This window comes from Ptiloglossa arizonensis, chromosome 2 (genome assembly GCF_051014685.1).
Source record: "Ptiloglossa arizonensis isolate GNS036 chromosome 2, iyPtiAriz1_principal, whole genome shotgun sequence".
Lineage (NCBI taxonomy): Eukaryota > Metazoa > Arthropoda > Insecta > Hymenoptera > Colletidae > Ptiloglossa > Ptiloglossa arizonensis.
This window is the reverse complement of record NC_135049.1, coordinates 28355847-28374976: the sequence shown is the minus strand read 5'-3', so window position 1 is coordinate 28374976 and position 19130 is coordinate 28355847. Positions and strand designations below refer to the sequence as shown.

At 32.1% G+C, this 19130-nt stretch overlaps 3 protein-coding genes and 1 long non-coding RNA gene across 6 annotated transcripts in view; 2 read left to right on the top strand and 2 right to left on the bottom strand.

The window, feature by feature from the left end:
* Nucleotides 1-4610, bottom strand: part of E23 (ABC transporter G family member E23) — a 262382-nt gene extending 257772 nt beyond the window's left edge. Inside the window, exon 1 of the mRNA XM_076304081.1 lies at nt 3695-4610. The gene's annotated coding sequence lies outside the window, so the exon portion shown is untranslated. The remainder of the gene's footprint in view (nt 1-3694) is intronic.
* On the top strand, nt 229-3838 carry LOC143143140 (uncharacterized). The gene is made up of 3 exons (XR_012991028.1): nt 229-1019; nt 1136-1367; nt 1491-3838. It is a non-coding gene; the product is annotated as an uncharacterized LOC143143140 (long non-coding RNA).
* A 1527-nt stretch (nt 4611-6137) lies between the features above and the next one.
* Nucleotides 6138-16364, bottom strand: LOC143143092 (ATP-dependent DNA/RNA helicase DHX36). 3 transcript variants are annotated; one of them, XM_076303977.1, is made up of 17 exons: nt 16150-16364; nt 11099-11350; nt 10814-10914; nt 10664-10734; nt 9793-10362; nt 9386-9575; nt 9144-9318; nt 8907-9055; nt 8701-8833; nt 8428-8623; nt 8087-8351; nt 7710-8002; nt 7214-7640; nt 6894-7102; nt 6738-6820; nt 6573-6664; nt 6138-6497 (listed from the first exon to the last, which is right to left on the bottom strand). In XM_076303977.1, exons 4-17 carry the CDS (start codon nt 10713-10715, stop codon nt 6407-6409), a joined length of 2925 nt encoding a protein of 974 aa, XP_076160092.1. In that variant the 5' UTR covers nt 10716-10734; nt 10814-10914; nt 11099-11350; nt 16150-16364; the 3' UTR covers nt 6138-6406. The 3 variants fall into 3 exon arrangements, with proteins under 3 accessions (XP_076160092.1, XP_076160093.1, XP_076160091.1); XM_076303978.1 differs by having other exon boundaries at nt 11125-11350; XM_076303976.1 differs by lacking the exons at nt 10814-10914; nt 11099-11350; nt 16150-16364 and having other exon boundaries at nt 10664-10813.
* Nucleotides 11031-18612, top strand: Kri (uracil phosphoribosyltransferase krishah). Its single transcript, XM_076303980.1, has 7 exons — nt 11031-11492; nt 11648-11690; nt 12202-12351; nt 12413-12557; nt 12699-12829; nt 13611-13674; nt 18334-18612. Exons 1-7 carry the CDS (start codon nt 11173-11175, stop codon nt 18387-18389), a joined length of 909 nt encoding a protein of 302 aa, XP_076160095.1. The 5' UTR covers nt 11031-11172; the 3' UTR covers nt 18390-18612.
* Nucleotides 18613-19130: the final 518 nt, after the last annotated feature.

Sequence of the window (19130 nt, the reverse complement as noted above, 5' to 3'; positions counted from 1 at the left end):
TTTGGTTGGGCTGACGAGAGGGAAGAGAGGGGGGGGGGGCACCAGCGAGTGCAACGATCGTACGTTGCGTTTGAAGCTGACGAAGTAAATCGAGCGGATATACGCCGCGCTCATGAGAACTCGTCCCATATTTACATCGCGCCAATTTTCACCCGCCAACTGTTAGGCATTAGTCACGGATGAGTGGCGCGTATACGATGCCGGGCATCTCGGCGCAGGATTTCGACGAGTGTCCCTAATTAGTTGATTGGTATTAGCTCGTTCGTGGTGCGGCGATTTTAATTTCACGGCCGCGCACGGTTATCGCGAGCGCGAAGCGAACGCCACCGATCGCTCGGTAGCTAACGACGTTTCCATTTCCGTTCGACGGGCGATTTCGTCAAGCGTGTCAACCTTCGAACGTGAAATTAGTACCAATGTGACTAGAGTTACGCGCGACGGTGTTTATATCGGCTCTCGCGACGTAGCGCTGTGATCGAAATCGAGAACGTTGAGGAAGGTTATGGCACTCGTTGCGAAAATAGTACCGTTAATTCCGTGTCTCTCTCGAGCCGCTGATCGACGGCACGTAATCGCGAGATGTGGATAAACGAATTTTACTTGGACCGAAGTTTTACCTATCTGTATGATTTTCGTACGACACTCGTGGTTTGTTTACACACCGAGAACGGAACGTTTGAAAAATGTGCCGGCAACGTGTAAACGTTTCGCGTGTTTACAAGACTTTTGTGTACGATACGAATCGATATTTCGTAGCGAGTAAATGCTACACACGGTACCTTTTGAATTTTTAACGCGCCGCCGGTAATATTTGTAGCAACGTGTATTTTATCAATGACAATATACGATCATTTAGAACAATTATCTCATCGCGAGTAGTACGTCTCATATCGCGAGTGCAACGCTCTCGTCCATTAAACCGTAAGATCAATGAACACCAGCGCTCGATAGCCACAAACGAGATTACGACTTCGAATTTCGATGACCGTCCACTCGACGATTACCACCGCTTGCATCTGGTATTTATAAATACGCTTCGACGAATCCCTCGACACCTCGTTTGAACGTGGATCATCCAAACAAAACATTCCGCCGCGTTCCTAATAACCTTTTTACATTTCTAAACTGTTTACAGCCGATGGGAACACGTGTCGCCATCTTAGTTCACACCGTCCTAAAGAATTAGAGAATCGATCACTCGAATCAAATGACTGTGTCGATGCATGAACTATCCAGTGATCCGGCACAACATAGAGTGTCCTCTTACGACCCAATAAATACATCGAATCGAACAAGCATCGAACATAAGGGGATCAATAGATGTAGACGAAGCTCGTTAGAATTTTACGATTTTTACAGAAAAATCGGTAAGTAATAACATCGAGAACGTTTCAAGGTCACTTACATTCTCTTACCAAATTCGGTTTATTTTAAATACTTTTGTTCGTTCTTCCAAACAACTGAGAAATGTAATCTCGTATTTGTTTCAGCGGTGCATAAACTTTATCTCGAAGGGATCGTTTGTGTGCTAACATTGTCCCTGTTCAGGAAAAACGATTGTTGTTCCCTCGAATGAACCGATCGTCGAGCAATGAAGTGCTCGTTGAGAGTGAGGGAGAGAGAGTGTACGAGTAAAAGAAAAAAAACGAATGACAATGCAGGGGGAGAAACTAATTTGGCACGGACAAAGGAAACGTTACATAAACAATGCAAACGACCGTTTGACAGTGCGACTACGGCCGTGTGACTTAATTTTTCTGCTTCCTCGCCGACTAATTACCTCGCAATCGGACGCGTGAGCGAGGCAAAAACACGTACTTATCCTGATTTACTTGATTAGAATACACAAGTCAGCCGGTTGGATTTGTTCCAAAGCGAAGTTGTTCCTTTCAACGCTACAATCGTCCGGCCTAATCGGTGTTTTCAACCATCAGAAATCAAATACACACCTAATTGAAATATCCCACCACCGAATGGACCGCGTCATAATTCTTTGGGTCGTCTATTACGGGCATTGTCTCGCGTGAAACAGACAACGAACACGATAGTCCGAGTTTACAGAAACGCAACGATTTGTACAGAATGTAACCAACCTTTGGGAAAACAATTTCATGCAATTGGTGGTTATTTTTTTCTCCTCGATGTTACGCCCCCTGCTTGTCTAGTGGCCTAGTTTTATCAATAAGAAAATCTAAAAAAAAGTATTGTTATAGTCTCTGTCGGCATGTTCGTATAATCTTTATCCTAGTTTCTTCCTATCGATACGTCCCTGTTTGAGTAGTTTATCCGAATTTCGAGAAGCGAACCATAGCAATAGAGAGAGCACGAAGATAAGGTGCTGTCGACTCGTAGCAAAGTCTGTCATTCGTCGATTAGATATGGAATTAGAAATTTAACGACCAAAATACCTAAACGATTCTTACTTTTAAAACCGATACCAACAACCTGTAACGCTCGACATTCTCGTAGCAATTAATTTCACCGTGATACAAAACTGAGCAAACTCTTAACCTCCTTTTTTTTAAATGTTAACTATGGTACTTTTCATGATCGATGTAATTTGATAAATGTTTTACGAGCACCAGAGAAAACGCTTTTCGGAAAGAGAAGATTGGCTGCACTGGGACAAACGCTCAATTAAGTATTATTACGAAAATACGATGTTTATAATACCTACGGTAGGTAAGGTCAGCATATTGGTGATAAGGTCATTACAAGAATGGCGTACGTGTCCTTCGGTTACTCGTCCTCGAACGTAAAAGAATTAATTTTTGTAACGGGAAAATATCTGGCTCCGATAATATCGTCGAATCTCGCGTAAAATCTTGTTCGTGCCGCTTTCGATCGAAAGTAACACATTTCCGTGACAAATGTTTTTCCGAATGTCGAAAACAATTTACTCAAATATTGAACTTGGCTTCGAGATATTTTCAAACGATAAAGTCGTATGGAAATCATCGACCTATCGACTGTGGCAAAAAAATTGTGTATATAGAGCAACGCAATTACTTTCTTTCGTTGTCGATTTATTTATGTCGTGAATATCGTACCTCGTGTGGCGGACGAATCCCGAAAAATGGGAAAATTTTATCGACGAAATACTTGATACACGAAAAAAAGAAAAAACCTGTAAACATTCGAAACGAAAAACACGTCGAACAGCTTTACTTCTTCAACGTTGCTAAATACTCTCCGAAACACAATCAAGATATTTTCCTAGAATAAAACACTGACATACGAACAACCTTCGAACGAGAAAACACCGGTCGCAGTGAATGACCCTACGCCCTTGATATCCTCCAAACACGTTTACCCCATTTGAAACTCAAATTTAAAACGAGCATGTATGCTAGAACGAAAGTGGAACGTATTATTAAACACCGTGGAAGTGAAAAATTAGGTCGGTTTGATGCTGCTGCCATGATGCATCGGTACAATCTTGCGAACGAGAATTCTTAAAGAGGCGCGTACATATCGCGACAACCGTCACCGTTCTCGAGAATCGCAATTATCGTAGATCGAAGATATTCGGAAACTCGAAGTACCGTGTGTCTCCGGTGATTCGAGTCGATCCGCCGAGACTCGAGAGTCGTTAGAGGGTTAATCGCCGTATATTTACGAGTTTCGCGGGGGAAAAATGGAATACTAAATATAACTTAAGAAACCGGCGTAGAATTTGAGAAATTTTACTTACCTAAAAACGACGAGAGATCCCAGTGTTCCTCGCTCTTATCGCAGCTCCAATCGAGGCGCGTCCTCGATTGCACAGAAACCCGAAGAGTACTTCAGTAGGTCTCGAGTTCGATGTTGGCCGTAGCCGGTATCTTCGGCCTCGTCGTCCTCGGCGTCGTCCTCCTCGTAGCTCCTGTCACACATGCACTGTGCACCGGCCACGAACATGCGGCCATTGCGCGGCGCGCAGTCAATGAACCCGCATTGCTTTTCACCCGGAGTCTTTGCGTTTTTTTTCCCTTCTTAAAGCCCCGCACGCACTATCGCGCCGGCCTCTATCCGCGGATCTTCGGCCGCACACTCACGACATATATTCCGGTGGCGGTTTTGCACGAGGAACACCCGACCCTCCCGGTGTCACTGGCTCTCTTGCCTCTTCCTGCGCCGTGTCGTCGTCGTCTCTCTCTCCCTCTGGCTCTGTATATGTGTGATACGCGGGTGCGCACGCGCGTGTTCACGTCTCTCCTCTGCTTTCGCACGTGTATATACGTATGTGTACGTCGCGACGAGAATCCCTCTCTGTCTCTCTTTTATTTTTCTTACTCCCTCTTCCTACCTTCGTACGGTCGTTCAGTGACCCGCTCTCTGCTAACACCAATGCACCCCGGCTGCGATTTTTCACCGGCTTTCCTCTCCCGACTCGTAATTACGACCCGGCCGAAAGAGAGAGATACAAAAGAATAGGGGTGCACGCTAGACACGGGATAAGGGACTGCGGTGTCGTATCACGCGCACTCGCTCGCACGCACGACTGACTCGTACCGGAGTCTCGTGTCCCCCCCGAGATTCGACCACTGCTTCGCGACGCGACACTCGCGGCGGTCGGATGCAGACTGAATCGGACGCTACATGTCCCGCTCGTGTATTGCCGGAACGTCCCTCCTGTCCACCCTCCCTCTTTCTCGTTCGTTCTCTTTCGCTTCCCCCTATTTACTTCTATCCGCGGTGGCTATCAGCTCGTGCCAGACCCCAGGCTCATTTTTACTGACGACGCGCGAATGCATAGCTGGAACGGAGGGGCATAGCTTATTCTCTCTAAATTCAGGAAGATTGTTTATCGGAGAAACTTCCTGATTGTGGTCTTCGTCATCAGACCTGGATAAGATTTTAAATGACGATAAAATAAGATTTCAAATGCATCGTGGTAATTAAAGGAATAGAGATAGTTTTATTTCAATAGCAAACGAATGAAATGGAGATATTTTATTTTGAGTCTTTAGGTAGTTTGATTATCTGGGATCACTTGCGATAATGAAAATACAAAAAAAAAAGTAAATTCGCGCTCACCTTCAATTTAATAATTCTTATTCACGTTTACGCGATTCATTAGAGGATGGAAGTTGAAAAGCACTTCTGTATTCTATACACGCACAGTTGAGCTCTACTGCTTCGATGGATAATAAACTGAGGGCTAGGCAACCCTTTCAACACTCAAGTGTAAATCATCAAACAGGGTTTTCAAATATCTACAAATCAGATAATGTAGAAATTATTTAAATTTCAAATTTTGCCAAACTTCAATTTACAATCTACTTTTGTCTTGTTTTAACTATTACAAGATATGTCAAATATTCCAAGATTAAAAATAGAATAATGTGGATATAGAAAATTAAATATTTCGATTAAATTAAATCAAATTAAATCTTATAGTATTTTCTCACAAATAAGAATGAATCAATATTTCCAACCACTATTTAACAGAAATAAAGTAATATTGTATTTAAATTATAATTTAATATTATTATTATTATTATTATTATTTTTGTTATTATTATCATCACTTATTATTACAAATATTACTAAGTTATGCTACAAATGGTACTAAGTTACTATTTTCGAAATTCAGAATGCAAAGTTTAATTATAACTTTCTTCTTTTGTTTGGTATGTTATTCGATGACAAATGACAAAACCTCCTTCCTTGAAACAAAGTAGTTATATTTAAATAGTTAATCGCCACCTTTGATAATTACACTTGTGACCTTATTCCTTTCCTCTTTGAAATGCTAATTCTAAATAGATAAAATAATGTTTAATAAACCAATATTAAATAATAAAAATCTATCGTGAAAGAGACGCGTACTGTTCAACTGTTCTTCGATTTTACCAAAGGAAATACAAAATGTCAAAAATACCGATTATAACATTTCCTCTACTGATCATTAACTTTTCATAATCAACGATATACATATTAATATGTCAAAGTATTGATACGGCATATATCCCAAAATAAATAATGTTCTACAAATTGAAACCGTATTTTGAGAACATAATATAAATCATGATATTCTGAATGCATTATACTTTGAATCAAAATTCGATATTAGATATCAAAAATTGTTATTTTCTATTTGTCGACGAATTAGTTAATTAACTTTTTATTTGATTGATATTACTAATGAATAGTTATGTTTCTTCAAAAATTTATTTTCTAGTCATATTACAAACTTTATAATATTTTTATTTGCATTTAATTGCATCTATTATTATTATTTTATGTAAACAAAACTAGATAATAAGTAGTATTATTTAAATATATTCAGTGATTTATTTTATGAAGTTAATTAAACAGAGATTTTAAAGCCTAAGTTATTGGAGCTATTTCGTTACATTCTAAAGCTTTAGATGAGATAATTATGTTATTCATAAAATAAATTACTAAATTATTTAAGACCTCAGTTGTAAAAATTATCTTCGCTGTCTTCAACAGTAGATTCAGAAAATCCCATTTCCTCATCTTTTTGGCAGACCAAATCTATAATCGCACTATAATCAACAAATATTATTGTTTGTTAATACAACAACAACAAATAAAAAATGCTTAAACAGCACGAAACTTACTTTAATAAGTCACCTTCATGGCCATTCCAGACTACTGTTCCTGGATGTGTCACTTTGTATTCTAACATGTTATTAAATTCTTCTTGTAATTTCTATAATGAATAAGTACATAAAAATATGTTTTAAATCTAAATTTTAATCTATGGAAGTTCCCAATTTTTATACCTGAATGAGTTGGGCGGTTCGTAAGTCGCAAGAAAAATTTTGAGAACTTGTTAAACTAATAAAATAATTTCCTTTTTCCTTTTCTGTAAAATTAACAATATTGGTATGTGTGTATATATAATATAAGTTATGTCAAAAACTGCGAATTTCTCGTACTTATACACATGTTTGGTGCAGCAAATAATAAAATTGGTGCAGAAACACATGTAGTGTCGTGCAAATATGTTTGCGTCGATCGTTGTTTTACAAAATATGTAATAAACGGGCTAGGAAGAGGTTTAATTTTATCGTTTATACTTGACGGATGTATGGAAACACTACCATCTTCTGGAGTCCATGCAACTGTTCCGTTCTTTGTAACTCTCCTGAAAAAATTCAAAATATATGAAATTGATCAAAAGTTCAAATTTTGATTATTCTTCATTTCAACAAATTCCAGGAAACCAAATATTTGGTACACTAAAAAGCGTACATACCTTATAACAGCAACATTTGGATACAATCCAGCACATACTATTGCTTTCACTAACGCAATATTGTCAGAATTCCGGTTGGCGTTCTTTTCGCTCGGATTTTCAGTTTCCAAAAATTTCATTTGATGCAAATGCTGAGCGAATTGAGTCTTCATTTCAGAAAGAAGTTTGAGTGTATTTAAAGAGAGGAAATACTCTCTGCAAAAATAACCAGCATTTCCTCTTCTGTACGAAACCTCGAACCTTCTTAAAGCTTCGGCCAATGCAATGTGATCACTGTATTGATTCATACTAAGTTCAAGTTTTTTTTGTTTTGCTTGCTCCTCTTTTCTTAGAGGGCAATAAAATGCATCCTTGAACGTAAGACTTGCTGCAATCGCACAGACCGGCTCGACGCAAGAAAATAACGCTGCCCATATGATCATTTTTCCTGATAAAAATAAATTTTATTAAGAAAAATTATCAAGGAAGGTATTATATTTAAAAGTAGAGATGTTACCTGTTCGTGGATCAAGCGGCAATTGCGCTAAATGATATCCCAAAGGAGTCAAGTGTTCTTCATTATCTAATGCATTAAGAGTTCTGAGTAGGTCCAAAGATAAATCTATAGCTTTTAAATTTGGCGGATCCATAACGCTGGCTAGAAAAGATTTAGCTTTCCCTAATTGCAAAATTTTTATTTGCAAAATTACTTCTTCTAAACGAGTTCTTAACATCTCAGGTAATGGATATTGATCAAACGTCATTTCTCTAGCTTTTGAATACAAATGATAACAATAGCCAGGTTTCACTCTAAAAGAAACATATGAATATCAAAGAAAATATTGGAAGTAATAAATAAATCAATTCCTTAATATGTTAATTACTTAACCTAACCTGCCTGCTCGACCGCTTCTTTGTTTAGCATTAGCAAACGATACCCATTCAGGTAGTAAAGTTTGGATGTTCCTTTCCAAATCAAATTTCTTATATTTCATTTTGCCACAGTCAATAACAAATACTACGTCTTCAATAGTTATGGAAGTCTCCGCAATGGAAGTTGAAATTATTATTTTCCGAATTCCTGCAGGTGGTTCTTTAAATATAAGCTTTTGTTCGACTGTTGGCATACGGGAGTGAAGGGGATAAATAATATATTTACCTATACAGAGAATTATTTTTAACAAATATTGTAGCACTAAGACCTATATTTACTGTACCACATTAAGTATACTTACTTTGTGGATACCGTCCACTGTCTAGCATTAGTCTGTGTAGTTTTGTTATGTCCATCATTCCAGGCAGAAATACTAGAATTGCTCCAAGTTCTTTTGTTCTAGAAATGTATCCGATTAATTCTTCTATAAGATCAAGAGACATTTCCTCACTATTAGGATTCCTCAATTGATCAATTACATGTGTTGGATACTTTTTCTGTATTACAATAAATGTGATCAATTTATCTTAAAAAAAAAATAATAAAAATGTAAAAGTATAAAAGTGACACTTACATCAGCTATAAGTTGTCGTACATATGGACCTATAGTCTCAGAAAACTCATCCCTTTTCTTTTGAACTTCTTTATACTTTTTAGTATATTTCTTGAAATTTTGTGGTACTGAAGGTGGTTTGGAAAACTTAAATCTGTAAATCAATTTATATTGCAATTCTTTATTCGTACTGTTTTTAATATGAAAACTATAGTAAGAAAACTTACTGTGTAAATAATAAAATGTCTTCTAAATAAAATTTTTCCACTGGAAATGTAAAGCCTGGGATATGAATCATAGGACAATCATTGTAATATTTTGAAAAGCTTTCAGAATTAAGCGTTGCACTCATGAGAAGGACTTTCAAATCTGGTCTCTAAGAAACAGATTGTGTACACGTATAAAAAAAAACGAGCTCAATTTAACTTTATGTACAAACTTATAATTAATCGTATTCAACATACTTTAGGAATAATTAGTTTCAACAAAGCAATGATAAAATCACTTTCAGTGGAGCGTTCATGAATTTCATCCAATATTATATGAGAATAATCTTTTAAAGCTGGATCGCCTTGCATGAATTGTAGTAGCATCCCAGTAGTACAAAATAGTATACTTCCTCTATCTCTGGGCAGTATTCTATATATAAACAGAAATAACATAATGTTCTGTCATATAAGAAAATTACAGGAAAATAGAAACATACTTTTCAAGTCGAATTTGAAAACCAACAGATTTTCCAAGCTTCTCTCCCCTTTCAGCAGCAACTCTTTCAGCAACAGATATTGCAGATATCCTCCTAGGTTGAGTACAAATAATTCGAGTAATGCTACCATTACCTTGTTCTATTTGATCATCAAGTATAAATTGAGCAACCTGTGTTGTTTTTCCACAACCTAAAATACATCTATACAATAACTATATTCAATAAATTATAAAAAAGAATTGGAAACATTTACATTATGCTATTCACTGATCTAATCAATAATAATGTAAATGTTTAATTTAATGACATGTATGCAGATAGAATAAATTATATATAATATTACTTCTGTCTATAATTAAACATGATAAAATCAGTTGTTTATTTACAGTTGTTGATAACAAACTCACCAGTCTCTCCACTTATTACGACAACTTGATTTTCTTTGATTAATTGTAAAATCTCTGTTCTCTTGTGATATGTTGGTAGCTTTAATCGAAATTTCATCATACTTTCATATTCTGCCAAAGATGCTTTTAATTTATATTCACTCAGTAACTTATCATCTAAATCACTATTTCTTTCCACAACTGATTTAACAAGCATAGCTTTAGCTAAATTTTCTTGTATATTACCAGATACTATATTTAAAAATTTTCTTTTGAACTGTGAATCATGAATGTGTGTGTATTTATTCTCCAATCTACTATTAGTATCTTCTGCTTGTGCTTCATTATCATATAATTTATAATAAAATCCCATAGAGTTTTCTAATACATGTTCAATCTTCTGTTGAATGATTGATGGTAATTTAATGACACGAGTTTCTTTCTCCATACGTTTCATCTTTACTCTATCTCTGTAATAGAGACCTATTTCTTTGCCCCTTAACCAAGAGGGATGTCCTTGTCCTCTGCCTCTTGCTCGACCATGGTGTTCGAACCGTGAACTTCCAGATTGAGAACTGTCACCTTCATCTCCTAAACATACATCAAAATATGTGATATAAATACAGAATTACAAAGAAAATTATACAAAATCATCGTTCTTAATCATTTCATTTGATTAATGTTGACTCGAAAAATCAAAACTAACCAAAGTTTAAAGCTTATCGAATATACGAACGACAATTATATACGTTCAGTTTTTTAAATTACCTGTAATATCTCGTATTTTAAAACTATAAAATAGACTTTCACAAAATATGTAACACGTAATTTTAGAGCATTATAATTACATAAATTTATTGACTGCATCATAGAAAAGTATTTAGATGTTTACCGTGTTTGCTTCGTCGAAGATACATTCTCTGCCCTCCGTAAGGATGGGACATTATATTGTGCTTCGTTTTTCTAGCATAAGTACAAACGAATTGTGATTTTTGACAACAAAATTTTAATCGCTTAAATATTGATACATTCGGCGCTTTACCTAGAAACATGTGTAAGATATTTTCACCAAAAATTCACTTCTCAGGGCTATATAACTGGTGTATACAGTATCCAATCACGATCTAGCTTTTGATTTTCATTCTCCAATATGTAATTAAAAATCCATTATTATTACATCATATTGATGAAATTGCACAAAATGAATGTAGAGTACAAAAACATGTTGATGCAATGTGTAATTATACAGTCTAAAGTTTAAATCTTAGACCATATATACTTAAATGTATATTTATACTTATGTAGATATGGTCTAAGATATAATTACGGTAATAGTAAAAATTAAACCGATACGTAGTTGCGACTCCACTGTAGACGCAAGTAGTTAACTTCAATCACTCGATGTTGGAATCAATCTTCTCACTACTGGCATCGTGGGTATCGTGGTTAGTTTCTTGGCGAAACGATACCTCTAGTAGTCAATTCGTCGATGAAAATCGTGCTTATCGATTTCGTGAGTGTGCGCCGCCGTGCATCGTTCAATCAACATCTGAAGAGGTGATGCTTTCATCTGAAAAATCTGACATGAATACTACGGATATAACAACGGTTGTACAAAAATCAAGCGAGTGTAACGGAATCAATGATCTGTACGGGCCGAATTTAAAGATTCTTCCGACTAACAATCAAGTGAAGGAATTACAGACTATATTGCGGGACAAGTCAGTAAATTGACCACAAAAATATCATTCAGTTTTTCATACTCAATGTGTTCTTTTTTTTTTTTAATATTAAAAACGCCGGCAAGATGCTGTTACGTGGGATTACGTGTTTCTGATTAAACAGATTAATGGATACAATGTATTTTCATTTACAGAAACACCACGAGGAGCGACTTCAAGTTCTATGCTGATCGACTGGTGAGCCCCTTTGTTTTTCGTTTATTAGTACTTTTCTATGTGATGTCACGTAATTTTAAAATATATTTTGCCTTTTTAAAATATTTTTAAATGAGAAGTCTCTTATTTCATGAGAGCAACGTGTATTTTATAAAGAGTAGAAAATCATTAATGTTTGTCTTTTTCTCACGTCGATTATCATGACCTTGTATTTTTGAACATACTTTCATCGGAAAAATGTAGTTGATTGTATTTGAAAAATACTTTTCTTACATTCAAAAAAAAAAAATTAATTCTATTGTCAGAATAACATTTATTTCGTAATTGATTTAAATTTTAATCAGATATTATCATGAGAACTATAAATATTCATAAAAAAAATTATATATTACTTTTGGTACAGATAAATTATGCAAATAAAGTTGTCATTAAGTAAAGAATGTGCACATAAGTTATATTTTTATTGTAAATAAGAAGAATATTGTAATGTAAATATAAGTAGTTTCCTTCAAGTTGACTTTAAAATTTGTAGATAAGGCTAGTCATAGAAGAAAGTTTGAATCAACTACCTTTTACTGAATGTGTGATAACTACACCAACGGGTGCTGAATATCATGGTTTAAAATATCAAAAAGGAAACTGTGGTGTGTCAATAGTAAGAAGTGGAGAAGCCATGGAACAGGTATTTGCAATCATTGAAAATTTAAATTAATGGACCATATTAATTGCATTTTTTATTTTAGGGTTTAAGAGATTGTTGTCGAAGTATAAGAATTGGAAAGATATTAGTCGAAAGTGATGCCGATACACACGAAGCCAAGGTAGTATATGCAAAATTTCCAGATGATATATCTCACAGAAAAGTGTTGTTAATGTATCCTATAATGAGTAAGTACAAGATAGATCATACTTATTAAACAAATTTAAGTTATTTCAAGTGTTAGATAATTATTTAAAGTAAAATAATTTTTATATTTAATTATAAACACTCTGCATTGTAAAATTATAATGTTTTATTTTGAATTAAAGGTACTGGAAATACTGTGATAAAAGCAATAGCAGTTTTAAAGGAGCATAGTGTACTTGAAGAAAATATTATTTTATCAAATTTATTTTGTACACCAATTGCTGTTAAAACTCTAGTCGCAGCCTTTCCTCAGGTATGTTTGCAACACATGCCATATAAACACGTACTAGTAACTTTGTGCTTTTTAAATCAATTTTTATTCTTTTCTTGCACAGCACATATGATTGTTTTCCACAAGTTTTAATAAAACTTACTAAAGATAAAACTTTTTCTCTAAGCCAATGTAATAGAAAATAAATCTACACTCTTTATTGTATATGAAGTTGATATATGTATGTCAATTTTACTGTGGTTTGTAAATACAGCTTTATAGTAATTACAAGAATATCAGTTAAAAAGATAATTCTTACATAAACATTTGTTTATTTATATAACATTAAAAAGTAAGAAACGTTTCAAAGATAAATTTATTTGTTATATATTTATAATTTTTCTTTTAAAATTCTATATATTTTTTTATACCATTTATTTTATCTTCAAAGAATATTACCAATATTTGAAATTTGTGTTGTATGTTATGCTATGATAAGTGTGCCACAAATATTTAATTACCTTGTACCATTATACTATAATATTATTGCAGTGCTTTCAATTTTTATATTAGAATATATAAGCTACACTATAATTGATCAACATATCATTTTCATTCTTTTAATTTAATAAATAATTTACAATATTTCACATAATATGATTTACAAATCATTTTTAGATAATTTTATTGATTGTATTAACCAAATTATTATGTATGTAGTACTATCATAGCAGGACAGAAGTAAGCAGTTTGCAATTTAAGCTATATTTTTATATAATAAATACATCTCAATTTTTGTATGAAGTTGTGTTTCCTTTTACAGATGAAGATTTTGACGTCAGAGATTCATAACATAGCTCCAAACCATTTTGGACAAAAATACTTTGGTACGGATTAACTAAATTTTATTAGTATATGGTATAATAAATTAGCATTTACTATAAGTAAGGAAACTAACAGAAAATCAATTGCGAAAGATAACATGTTGCATTGAAATTCATATAATATAGAATGGAACATTATAAAATGATATCTGCTGAAATTTTATATGTAGTATTGCCAATGCTGATTTCAATAAGTTACCAAATTTAGTACACAACAGATATAATCTTGCACATATACATAATTGTTATTTTATCATGTTATTAATTCATTGTTATATTGTTATTTTTTACGTTGTCTATGTATGTAATTATAATTGTTATTACCAGTAATTAATGAGTATCATGTGCAAATTATTTAAAGGAATTAAATTGTGATCAACATCAAATTAGTTATATTAGTATCTTGCATTCAAATTCTGTTTTTATTATTTAGATTTTTAGTTTATTGCTAAATCTTAAATGTTAGTATATTTATTTGTAATAAGGAATGTAAGAATAGAGTATGTGATTTATTTAATATTTTTTAATGGTAATAAAATTTTGCTTACAATATTAAAGATTAATAAAAATTGTAATATTAATTTCACATAGTGAACAGCATAATTTTGCATAATATTTTTTTTTATTTATTTATTTATATTTCCAAAATAAAAGGATTAATAGAAATGATTTTTATGTACTTAGCATTACTCTATTGATATGTTTTATTATGTCCAAATTATGTACAATGTTTGTGTTTAATTTTAGCTTTAACATACTTATATAAAACCCAAACAGAATTTACAAGTTTATATCTGAAAGACTGGTAATATCTTATTAATGCACTTAATAAAAACAACAAATGCAGTAAAAAAAGTATGTAAATACTATAAGTAAAATATTAAAGAGATCATTCTCATAAAAATTCTAAACATTCTATGTACCATTGGCAATACTGTATCAAATTATTATTTTCAATTTTATAAAAGCATTTACTTTCATACATATTATGTACTTATTTTTATAACATCTTTTTTTAACTATGTGGAATGTGTAATTATAAAAGTTATAAATATTTATATAGTTTATCATATGCAACAAATTTTCTAACATTGAGCACCAGATAGCGCAAACACCTAATTTCTATTCTACTATTGAGATGTATATCTATGTGAGCCCATCATTTATACTTCCTTTCAACGTGTATTTTTCACTTTATGATTCATTGTACATTCTTAAATGTTAGGAACGAATACTTTTGTATTTACTGTATTTTATGATACAATACAAAATAAATAACAGTTTAGTTTTTAATTGCAATTATTATATGAATATGTATGATGTAAATGTAATTTCTGTTTACTTTCGTACTATAATACAAATTGTGTTTTACTTAAGATTTGCAATCATGTAAACCCTCTAGTGATTGATTTTCTGCACTTAGTGTAAATAATATGGTTCATTATTATTTAACCAAGGTAAATCAGTTGCATTCTGACTGATTAATCTTTTTGGCATAATATACCAGTTAAAAAATTTTTCTATTTTTTATTCTACATATTGTAAACTGTGAATTTCAAATGCAGTAAACTGATTATTCCCATAAAAAAACATGCATTACATCAAGTGCAAGGTGTAACAATAGATGTTGCTCAAAATGTATATCACATATACTTATTTTTTAGAACCACATTTTCAATAAAATATAATAAGTTTTATTAAAGGTATGAAACACTGAAACTTTAAGTAACTTTTTTCCCAACATTTTATTTCAGATAAAATATATATGTGATATAAACTTCACGAATCTCAAATCTTGTAAAGTTTGAATTCGTGAATTACGAGGTGCGACCAAAAAGTTCCGAGATTGGGCAAATAAAAAAAAGGAACGTGCCTTATTTAGATTTGACCGCTATCCTCTTCAAAGTAGTCCTCTTGTACATCAATATACCTTCCCAATGTTTTTGTTACTTTTGGAACACTGTCTGGAAGCCCTAGGCTGTGAGCGTGCCAAGCACTTTGTGTGATTCATTTTGGGAAAGAGGAAAAAATCAAAGAGGACCAAATTTGACGAGTAGCAGGTGACGGGGGTGAGGAGTGACGTTCGTATTTGTACGGTTGATAAATTTATATCTTTTGAATGGTGCAAGCACGTTGTCAAGTTGAAGCAGAGATGGGCAAAATTTTATTTGAATAACAAATAACAAATAAAAAATTTATAATTTAAATTATAATTTTTATTTTATTTTATACAAATAGAGAATAAGAAGTTATTTGTTTGTTATTTGTTATTCGAAACTTTTATCTAGATAAAAATGTTGCTCATCTCTGTGATGAAAAATTTGACTACCTTCGCGCCACAGATCGTTTGCGCCGAATGCCCCACAATAGAGTTCAGCGCTAATATAGTCTAATCCGTGGAGACAAATACATGGTGCACAACTTTCTCGAATTTAAAAAGAAAAAAACGTCGAGTGTACTATTGGTCACGGTCCTCACCTGCCTCGCCTTCTTCGGTCTTGAAAAGCGCGGATTCGCTCACTGTGAAATAGCAAATTTTTGCTATTTGGACTCTGTGTTATAGTTGTGGACTCAATTTTTATTACCGATGATAATCGCATAATTTGATATTTGCTTTGTGTTCAAATTTGAAGTCCCTATTCAAATTGCAGATGCACCCATATACTTGATCACAAAAACATGTATAACACAAGTCCTGATATAGGTAGCGCGATAAGATTTGATATTCTGATTCTTGAAGGTTACAGCAAGGTCTCTGCGCATCGCGCATGTCCATGTCTTTCAGTTTGTTCACTAACGATACTGTCCTTGGAACTTTTGATCGCACTTGGTACGAGGGTAATTTAATATAGAGTTTTTCAAATATTACAAGAATTCACAGTGATTGAGTCAATTTTGTTTATCGTCATACATAATAGATAAATTATAAGCATAATATGAACTATAGTGCTTATGAATTTGCATAATTAAGTATGTATAATATTTTATTGATACCTAATATCTTGGTATAATCGTAACGGGAAACATAAAATATTATAGAATATTTTATTGTTCAAGTGATAAAGCACAATTTTTATTCACTACTTGAAAATATGTTCTGCTTAATTTAGCACTCCTTTTACAGGTGCAAATGGTATCTTAAGATAAATTTTTTTGTTAAAATTACTATACACTTAATTATACGAAAATAGTATATATTAAAAATTATATATCCCAATTTCCACAAATATTTTGTTTGTAAGTGTATATTCCATAGTTAGATTGCAAAGTATTGCAAAATGTTATTTATTAGTATATTTTTTAAGGAGCAGTATTTTTATGTTGAAAGCTTACAATCAAATGTTAAAATTGGAAAGATACTTATTTTACTGTAAATAGAAGTCATTACAATTTACTGAATAAGATGAGAATATTCAACTTAAGTTGCATTACCAAAAGTCACTTTTGGTAGTTGTTATAGTATTTTAATGTTTTTTCTAGTTCTTATTCAATTGGTCACATGCATTAATAACTCTAATTATAATATTTGTTTTAATATATTCTAATAGTGTGTGAATAAGTATAAAATTTAGTATAAACTTTAACACAGAATTAAACATACATTTTTGTGCCTATATTGAAATGATGTCTGACAATATCATCAACACAGATACTAATTGTTGTCATTTTCAATGAATAATAACAAATATAAAGCAAGAGCAACTTGTGATAAAATGAAGAATACTTCATGAATATTGTGTGTTACTAAAGTCTATACTAATTTATAAACTATGAAAACTGTTAAGGCATAATTTAAAGAAGCTTATTTCCACTTGCATTAACCAGATCTTTTGTGTGGCTTTTGAACGATGTCTAGAATTGATTATGTAGCTTTTATATTTAGCAAATTTGATATTTATACAGATTGGTAACATTTTAATATTTTGCAAACTATATTTCTTTTCATATTTTGTATTTTACGTCTATTTCATTTTCCTTTTCCATTTTTCACCACAAAGTATACAAAATTCAAATTTTAAAATCTCAATAGTTCTGTTAATGAAAAATTCACCTTGCATTGTGCCTTTAAAAAAGCTGCATTACAATATCTAGAATTGTGACTTTAGGAATCATACATAAACTATGTGCATTATATTATGTCATTTTAGTGTATATAAATATATATTATTACACTTACTATACTGTAAGTTATCCCAGAATACTTTTCAATATTTAACGATAGTTCTTGCATTCACAATGAATGTGTATACTTAGTAAAGATATTGTATATGTATACATTGAAAAATATGAATAAATTTGCACATCAAGCGGTAATTATCTGACATATATGACCTAAAATAAATAGAATTTTATACAAACAGTATAATATACCATTTGTTTTTTTTTTTATTTATAAATAAAAACAAACGTTATTTTAATGGCATTATTTTCACTATAATATTCATAATTATTCGATATAATCAACTTTTCATTTTAAACAATAGAACATCAATTTTTTACTATTTAAATATAGTTGTTCTTAGTTTATTAAAAACAAATCTGTTTTTTAAGAATCAAAAAACTTCTTCAAATCATTTTAGAATTTTATATTTGATCATAATTAATTGTGTTATAGATTGTTTACATAAGTATCAAAAACTCGTTGAAAATTATTGTTTTCAGGCTGTCCTCGTTTCACCGTAAGAGAGACTGCAAATATACGAGTGAACGATATTTGAAGAATTTGTGTTGTCCACACAACTTCGATCTTTGTTTTATTTGTGTGAACAAATCCAAACTGACAATACGTGCACAGAAAGAGAATAAAGAATATATTTTTAAGAATAATTATACTATATATACATTTAAGGTGTTCTCTTAATTCTGACATGTAATTTATGCCTTAAATTAAATTGAGATTTATCTTCTGTACATTTACAAGTTTGTTCCTTGATGTGATAATTTAACATTACTTACAAATGTAAATATTTTATTTATATCTTTATTAATAATATGTTGGTACTTTAATTGTCATCAATACGAATAATAGATATTTCTTTTAAAAGAGTAAAATATAAGTGCTTATATATGGTCATAGTTTATACATATTGTACATATAAAAAATTGTTATAAAAATATATTAATTTATTAAATATTAAAAGTAATACAAAATCTTGAATGTAAATCTACATAAAAAAAGTATAATATATACATTATAGTGTATTAAGAGTTAGATGTATTTATAATATATTACTTACCAGATTGTGTAACAAATATTCCTGTTTGTTGATCTTCGTATTTGCATAATTTCAATGTTTAGTGAGTCACATTGACTCTCATATAAAATTTTTGAAAGTATCGTGAAAGCTTCTTAAATTGCAAGATTGATGTATATACAGGTTTACTTAAATAAATTCTTAAACTTCTATCATGATATTTATTAGTAAATTCTTATATGCATGTAACAATGATTGGCATGA

Excerpts from the sequence above, each read along its gene's own strand:
- LOC143143092 (XM_076303977.1), bottom strand. The coding sequence starts at position 10,715 with ATGTCCCATCCTTACGGAGGGCAGAGAATGTATCTTCGACGAAGCAAA. Across the intron at positions 8,834-8,906 it reads GACATTTTATTATTTACACA|ATTTAAGTTTTCCAAACCAC; the intron begins GTAAGTTTTCTT and ends ATTGATTTACAG. Across the intron at positions 8,624-8,700 it reads TACGACAACTTATAGCTGAT|AAAAAGTATCCAACACATGT; the intron begins GTAAGTGTCACT and ends ATTGTAATACAG.
- Kri (XM_076303980.1), top strand. The coding sequence starts at position 11,173 with ATGTTGGAATCAATCTTCTCACTACTGGCATCGTGGGTATCGTGGTTA. Across the intron at positions 11,691-12,201 it reads AGTTCTATGCTGATCGACTG|ATAAGGCTAGTCATAGAAGA; the intron begins GTGAGCCCCTTT and ends TAAAATTTGTAG. Across the intron at positions 13,675-18,333 it reads TTTTGGACAAAAATACTTTG|GCTGTCCTCGTTTCACCGTA; the intron begins GTACGGATTAAC and ends TATTGTTTTCAG.